Source organism: Columba livia, chromosome 2 (genome assembly GCF_036013475.1).
Source record: "Columba livia isolate bColLiv1 breed racing homer chromosome 2, bColLiv1.pat.W.v2, whole genome shotgun sequence".
In the NCBI taxonomy this organism is placed as follows: domain Eukaryota; kingdom Metazoa; phylum Chordata; class Aves; order Columbiformes; family Columbidae; genus Columba; species Columba livia.
The window spans coordinates 36,270,766-36,278,511 of NC_088603.1; the positions used below are offsets into that span (position 1 = coordinate 36,270,766).

Consider the following 7,746-nt stretch of genomic DNA (forward strand, 5'->3'; position numbering starts at 1 on the left):
TTATATTTTCTAAAAATATTATTATTTGACCATAGGAAAGGAAGAAGTTTTGTTTTATGAATCAAAGCTGGACAGACAGAGCTCTGACCCTAGGGGAAAAAAAAATAAAACGCATGAGGAGTAACACTGGGCGACTATTCCTCCCTTTTCCCCTTGGAAAGCAGTAAAAAATAAGAGAAACCAAACTGCCGAGCCCAGCTCGTGACTCAGCGCTGACGTCACGCAGAGGTAGGCAGACAAGGGCTACCTGAAAGTGGAATATGTTTATTATAGACATTATAAGGACCCGTAAATCCTGCCCTGGCTCCCATCACCAGCGGAATCCCAGAGCCTTTCATGATTGTACAGAAAATCAGGAGGACATTTCGCTCACACACAACAGCTGATAGAACTCAGTGTACCTGCAGTACAGCAAAGCACGGTGCGTCATGCAATGGTCCAGACACTAACCACAGAAATTATACATTCATTTGGCCATTCATCACATTCACGAGTAGGTTGAAAAGACATCGAGACTAAAGGAAAGTTAATATGAAAATAAGAAGACGTGAGGTCTTTTGGACTGTTATAACCTTCAGTGGAATATAATCCAGCACAGTCTTCGGAGAAGGGGGGGAAGGTAGATAAGAAGGGAGGGGGGCAAGCACACCGGGTAAGGTTTACAAAACCTAGTGCAATTGAAGCCTTGTTTGTCACACTTAAAGAATAATGCTACTTTTTGAGGTATCTGCTTGACCTTAAGACATTTACTTGATGTGGTTGTCGGCTTTACCAATATAAAAGTGGATCCAGTTTGGCGAATGCACTCACCCTGCTTAACCTGATAATCGAAACATCATTTCTAGAAAAATCCGTAAAAAGATAAATCTCTCAGACAAAGTATTTACAAGCATCAAACTCATAGACACGAACAAAGAATACATTAAATTAAGGGGATGAAAGTCCTAGAAGTCGTGTAAACACTTGCAATAGTGCATTTCTTCGTGAGGTTATGTACCCTAGATAACCTGTCTTTCGCTCATGGCAATTCGGAGGAGCGTCCTTACAGAGGAGGAAGGAGACCCTTAGGTGTTTGCCAACACAGCTTCTCCAGCAGAAAGGGCTGGGGAGGCGAAAGAAAATCTCTTGTTTCAGAAGTGCCGGGCCCCGGCGGTTGGGAGGCGAACGGGTGGCAGAGCTGGCACCCCCGGGTCAGGGCGACGGCGGGGTGGGGGGGAGGGGCGGCGCTCCGGGGCCTCTCGGGGAGACCGACCGACCGACCAAGGGACCGACATAACCACGGTGAATGAACGCGAGCCACGCTGTGGCGATTAGGCCGGCCGTCGAGGCCACCGGGTCTCAGTTGGAGGCAGCGAGCGTGTCCGAGGCGGAGGAGGCGGGCGAGGCGCTGCAAGGCGACGAACAGGACTTCTCCGAGGAGTCCTCCGCCTTCTCCTCACAGCCCGTGGGGGTGGCGGGGGAGATGGGCAGCAGCCCCTCTTTCTCCCGTTTCTTTTGCTTCATCCGCCGGTTCTGGAACCAGATCTTTACCTGCGTCTCGTTGAGCTGGAGGGAGGCAGCGATTTCCACCCGCCTGGCCCTGGTCAGGTATTTGTTGAAATGAAACTCCTTCTCCAGCTCAGTGAGCTGCTTGGTGGTGAAGTTAGTTCTGACGGTGTTGGGCTGCCCCACGAAGCCGTACTCGCCAGCCTTGCCTGCGAGGGGACATGCAACAGTAAGTAAGCGCAAATGATTTATAGGAGACGTAATCAATATGTCCACACCGGCTAAGCGATAGGGAGCAAGAACTTCTTAGGATAAGAGGGAAGCCCCGGCAGGGTGAGTGATGGAGTGTGAGGTGCTAAACTGGAGTCAGCCTCTAGTGTCAGAGGAAACTTGATAAGTGGTTTATGAATTACAAGAAATATGACCGCTGGAGAGGCGGAGAGGGGGAGTCAGGAATAAGCGGTCCTGGCTTCCAGCTCCACGGGCAGACGGCTGCGGCTGCTCTCAGAAGTGCGGGCCCCCCTATCTGCCCAGCGCCCCGCGGGGCACCGCGCCGCTTTCCTGCACCCACGGCTGAGGGAGAGAGAGGACCAGACCCCTGCCCGGCCCTCCCGTCGGCCACTGACCTGTTTTGGGTGGGTTTCTTTTCACTTTCATCCAGTCGAAGGTTTGCGCCGGCGGCGAGGTCTCGGTGGAGGGGGAGCGGACGTTTTCCCGGTGGCCGGCGTGGAGGGGAGACAGGGCATGGTTGTAGGTGCCCAGGGGCAGACTCTGCTGCTCCTGCCCGTAGGGGGGAGGCACGTACTGAGCGGGACCTCCCGTGTAGCCCTGGTGCGGGTGAGGGTGCTGCGCAGCGACGGAGGAGGAGATGCTCCCGGAGTACACGGCGGGGGTGCAGGGGGGGAAGCCACCGCCCAGCTCCGCGTCCTGCCCGAGAGGGTAGGGGCCGTACGCCGGTCCGAAGCCCTGGGCGCCGTAGGTCGGGCCACAGCCGGGGTGCGCGTAGGAAACCCCCAGGCCGCCGTGGTGCTGGTAGGCGGCGGCCTGGGCCGGGGGGTGGTGGTGGTGGCTGTGGGGGCTGATGGGCACCCCGCGGCCCGCGAGGAAGCGGTCCTCCCCGCTGCAGCTGCCGGCGCTCACGGCGCAGGGCTGGAAAGTTGTAATCCCGTGGTCAGGGTGGTAGGCGCGGGCGGCGCAGCCCCCCGCCTCGCCGCCGAGGACGGGGTACTCGAGGAAGGAGCTCATCCTCGCCGTGTCCCTCTGTCACGCCGCCACCGGGTCTTCAGCGTCCGGCGGGGCCGCGCCAACTTTCCCACTTCCTCCATGGGGCCGGCAGGAAAATGACACGAAGGTACAGACAGCGGGCAGGCACGTGGGGGGCGGCAGCCAATGGCTGCGGCGCCTGCGGGACTTTCCCGGCTCCTGCCGCTGATAGATCGCCGCGCCGGGGGCATTTAAACGCCGAGCGCTCCGACGGCGCGGCACGGCACGGCGCGGCACCGCTGGGCAGGGCGGCTGCGGCGCCCCGGGGGGGCTGGGGGGGCCGGGCCGGGCTGTCGGCCCGCCGCCACTGCCGCCGAGGTCCCGCCCGCCGGCTGAGAGGGGAAGGCAGGAGAGACCCGGCGGCTGCACCCGGCCCGCGGAACTCACCGGCCGTCCCCTCCAGGGTGAGTGCTGCTGCAATGAGGTGCACCGGCGCTTCTCCTGCTGTCGGCGCTGTCAGGCCGGCTCTGGGCACCTCCGCCGCCCACCATCCCTTGGCTGTGGCCGCGGGAGGGCGGCTGGATTCGCGGCATGGGGCGGGGGTTGGGGACAGGTCAGAGGGGGCAGCGCTGAGAGCATCAGCCCTGGGGATGTAGATGAGGATGAGACCCTGGATGCGGTCGGGGACTGCTATGGGAACGGGGATGGACATAGGGACGGGGATGAGGTTACAGTGGATGACAGGGACGGGGATGAAGATAAGGCGGATGGTTGGGACTGGGAACGAGGATATGGATGTGGGTGGGGACGGAGATGGGACAGGGACGGTGATGGGGATGGGACCGAGGGATCTCACTGCTCCTGCCCGTCGCAGTCCCAGCGCGACGCGACGCCAAGAGTTAAAGGGGCTTGTCCAGCCACATCACCAGGCGGCCGCGGACATTAGCATGGAAATGAGCCGCTTTTGGGACTGACGGCCATTGTGTTCTCCCAGGCCCGCATCCCTGCTCCCCCCCGCACCTCCACCGGGCTCACCCTCGCCAGCCCGGGACTGCGATAGAGGAGGAGGAGCCGGGGACGGGGGGGATGGATGATGGGGCGGGGGCCCGCGGGCTCCGCAGCCCATCTGCTGAGTTCCCGCGGCGCCGCTGCCGCCCGCCCTGGGATCGGGCAGGGGGAAGGCTGCCCGGGATGCCGCGGGTCGCAGCGCTGATGCGCGTGGAGGCGGCCCGGGGCACGGGCAGAGGAGCGGCGGGAGGCGTAGGGCCTACGCCCCAGCCCCTTTGTCCCTGCGCTCCGCCACCCGGGCCAGCAGTGGCGGGAGGTGGCAGATGGCCAGTGGCAGAGGCGGCCTCAGGACCCTTGGGAACCGCGCTGAGCATCGGCTCAGACCTACCCCTCCCCAACCCCACCAGAAAAAAAAAAAAGGGACCGTGAACAGAGAATGAGGGGGGACAGTGGGATATGATTGCAACCTCATATTCTGTTTACGTATGCGGAAAAGGAAAGGGGAAGTAAAGGTCGTGAATCAGTCCGTCCCAGGGTACCCAGCCGTCTGCAGGGAGAGAGAGTGGCACCCACACACTTCAAAGAGACATCCCGCAAAACGTTAACCTCAGGGATGGATAGATAGATAGAGAGAGAGAGAGATAGAGAGATAGATAGATAGATAGATAGACAGATAGATAGATAGATGATAGATAGATAGATAGATAGATAGATAGATAGATAGATAGATAGATAGATGGACGGATGGGAAGTCCAGCCTCTTGCCATCGGCCCTAGGAGGGCTGCCCCTCAGTTTCTGCAGGTGCGTTTCCAGCCGGCTCCTAGGTCCACCACACTCGGTTATTGCTTGTTTTGAAATCCAAAAGGCTCTTCAACCCCTCACCTCTCCCTGCTCACGAGCACACACACCCTCAAGCTCCTCCCTCCCATATGAACTACAATATCCTCTCCTAGGTGCAAATCTCTGCTACTGCTATTAGGTCAGCCCTTTTCCCATGCCACCTCCCTGGTCTTTCTACTGCCAGGCAAAACCAAAGGACTGTTCTCTCCACGACGACTCTCTCCGTATGCCCTGAGTATATATATATATATGTATTTGTTCTGATTTACTACGCATGCACGGATGGTTAAGGGCCCTCTGGAAAGGTTCTGTTTCTTAAACTCCTTGGGGGGAAGGGGGACGTGGAGGACACGAGTAACAACACTCCAGAGGCATTTATGGCATTATACTGCACCAATTTTGGCAAGGGTTAAGGCTGTAAACACATTTATTTCATTCTTGTAAACCAGTTGTCATAAATACTGCATAAGGCAGAGGAAAAAGGCAGATTGCTGGGACTGTTTACTAATAAAAAGGCTGGCATCTTTTTAGTGGTTTTTCAGGCAGCTAAGAAAAAATTTATATTTTACTATAAATAGATCCTGTTTACCCTTAAATTCCACCGAATCACAGCACCTCTCTTACAGTCTCCAGCATCCTGAAATCTTTTCTTCTCTCGTTTCGTGCCCATTGTCTCTTTTGTTGCATTGTCTCTCTGGCGGGGCTTTGGGGGCTTGCTGCCTGTGCTGTGTGTGGGGGCAACAACACGAGAAGGTCCGGAGCAGTGGGGAGCCCCCCGCTCCGCGGCCTGGAGATGGGGAGCTGCCGCCCCTTCCTTCTGCTCTCAGGCCGGCCCGGCCCCTCTGCGGCTCTGCTCCCCGTTTCCTGCACTGGGACAGGGGCCGAGAGGCCGATCCCGGCGCTTTAGGCTTTTCCATGGGAGTGTGCCCCTGCTGTGGCCCCACGGCTCACCGAGAGACTCGAAGGCGACTCCTACTCTCTGAGTCCCCCCATTTATTGAAAAGGATTTTTCGATAAGTTTACATCTTGTAGTGTTTGTTTTGTTTTGTTTTTTAAGCGCTGCCAGCATCCAGAAATCCGGGCACAAAAGAAACCCCAACCCGTATGTGCACGTTGCAATCCAATTTAACCCAGTGGCAGAGGAGTTAAAATGCCGGTGAGGCTGCTCGCTTGCCGCAGGGACAGGGCTGGAGAGAAGGAGAAGAAGCAGGGCCGAGGTTTCGCCGCATCCGCAGCTCAGCCAAGCTGTTGTTTTAAGAGAGCAATAAAAATGAATTATGACTAAACGCCTTCTCACTTAATAGTTTTAGACGGGGATCCCCAGCCCCGGCAAATACGTAAGAGGATTTTTATTTGTGCATGTGTTCCTGCAATTGATCTCTTTGATGACATTCTCATTCATAGAAAGAGTTTGATTTATGACTTTCGGAAGAATTGCGTTCAGCCCTTCCAGCTATAACCCACGCATCCCAGCTCCACAACGTGTTGCAGGGCTGGTAGACAACACCCCTCGCATGGCCGGGCAGCAGAACGCCGGCCACAAATCCCCACTCCAGCCCCACTCGCCTGTGCGGTGAAACCACACGCTCACACACTCACACGCACACAGGCAGCCGCGATCGCACTCCCCCGGGATCCCCTGGCCCCGGAGCGGCAGAGCCTCTCTGGCATCTGTTGCTCGGTTTTAGCTCACTCTACGCTTTGGGGTCCGGCAACGCCCGCTAGCCCTATGGCAGGCAATTTGGTGGAGATTTCTGAAGGCCCATATTTGCCCTCTCCAGCAGAAAGCGGGGAGACCCGAGGAAACTGTAACTTTAAAGTCAGAGTTTCCCCTTTTCGTTATCAGTCCTTCGTCCGCAAGAAGGTTTAAGCAGAAAAATATCTTCGTCTGTGTCCTTGCACCACCCCTCAAAAGGAACGAGTGAAGGGGCCGATTCCTCCCTAAATGCTTCATCATCCCCCAACCCCCGTGTTTGTGCCACCCTTTTGATTTTACAGGCACTAACTTCTCCATTTCCTCTCCTTCTAGGACTGATTTCCTGGACTGATCAGCACGTGAGAAGCAACCAAGCGCATTCTCTGTGAGCTCTGGTATTTTTTAAGATATGCTTGCTGAAACACCCTGCTGGCTGCTAAGCTCTACTTTCTAGAAAAAACGGGATTATTTCCCGAAAAAAAGCGCATTTCGTGTATGTAACAGGCTAGTTTCTGCAGGAGATGCTTATCCTGCTGAGCCTCTCTTACATTTTCCCTGTAACAGAGAAAGTGCTCGTTCATGTTTTTGTTACAGCTCAGCATTTCTAAGCTTTGTACCCTCACAGAGATAAGATGCTACATTTGTACATTAAAAGGAAGAGATCTCCATCAAAGCTACGAATGGTTTTAGTTTGTTTGGTTTGGTTTTTTTTCTCCTTGTGAATACCCTTGCAATAAAGAATTCGAACGTGTTTTCCTCTCTAATAAACGTCCTAAATTGCCAAAAAGGGAGAGGTCATAGTCAGAATGTTGGATTTTGATTATTAGTAAATCAAGAGTAGAAAGGATGGGGAGAAATACCCGGCGTGTTATCAGTCTTGAAAGGAGAGAGAAAGAAAGAAAGAAAGAGGGAGAAAGATAAAGAAAAAAGATAAAGCTCCTTGTAGCAAACAAGAATTTATTCTACCAAAAATATTTATGACAACGCATCCTAATGCAATACAAAAATAAAAAGAAAGTGAAGATACAATTCCTATATGATCACTTTCTTACAGACCTCATATATTGCTTTTATAGAAGGACCTAGAATGTGGCTAGGTTAAAATTGAACACAACTAAAACTTTGTAAGAAACGGCAAATGGCACAGCTGAGGGAGGTAATAAACAGAAAATACTGACCCGAAAAAGGGAGGGGGGTAAAAAATCACGGGAAAAATTAAGAAGAACAAGGAAGAGAAAGCAGAAGCCTTGGAGGGGCCGTCTTTAATTTCTCAGTAATTCAGATGCTGCAAGTCAATTGTGGTGAGTGTGTCTGTAAAAAAGTCAAAACTGTCAGCAGAAATATCTACGGGACTGTCCAGAGATCCTGGCAAACTGGGGGAAACTGCATCTGAAAGCTGTAGACAGGAATCTGTGGAGAAAACGTTAAAGTCCTGTAAAGAAGGGACATTTAGGGCCTCAGGACTGTCATTGTTCAGGCCAGCTGCACAGTTCTGGGCCATTGTTGAGAGGCA

General features: G+C 54.4%; 2 protein-coding genes and 1 long non-coding RNA gene across 3 annotated transcripts in view; 1 reads left to right on the forward strand and 2 right to left on the reverse strand.

The window, feature by feature from the left end:
* Positions 1-244: 244 nt before the first annotated feature.
* HOXA1 (homeobox A1) lies at positions 245-2,738 on the reverse strand. Its single transcript, XM_005513500.3, has 2 exons — positions 2,112-2,738; positions 245-1,694 (listed from the first exon to the last, which is right to left on the reverse strand). The coding sequence occupies exons 1-2, from the start codon at positions 2,728-2,730 to the stop codon at positions 1,339-1,341; spliced, it is 975 nt and encodes a 324-aa protein (XP_005513557.2). The 5' UTR covers positions 2,731-2,738; the 3' UTR covers positions 245-1,338.
* A 276-nt stretch (positions 2,739-3,014) lies between these two features.
* LOC135578459 (uncharacterized) overlaps positions 3,015-7,746 on the forward strand; it is an 8,095-nt gene continuing 3,363 nt past the window's right edge. Inside the window, exons 1-2 of the long non-coding RNA XR_010470094.1 lie at positions 3,015-3,152; positions 6,567-7,746. The exon at positions 6,567-7,746 is cut by the window's right edge and continues 3,363 nt beyond it. This is a non-coding gene — a long non-coding RNA (uncharacterized LOC135578459). The remainder of the gene's footprint in view (positions 3,153-6,566) is intronic.
* HOXA2 (homeobox A2) overlaps positions 7,174-7,746 on the reverse strand; it is a 2,223-nt gene continuing 1,650 nt past the window's right edge. Inside the window, exon 2 of the mRNA XM_065051390.1 lies at positions 7,174-7,746. This exon is cut by the window's right edge and continues 503 nt beyond it. Coding sequence (XP_064907462.1) covers positions 7,504-7,746 — 243 coding nt within the window. The 3' untranslated portion in view covers positions 7,174-7,503.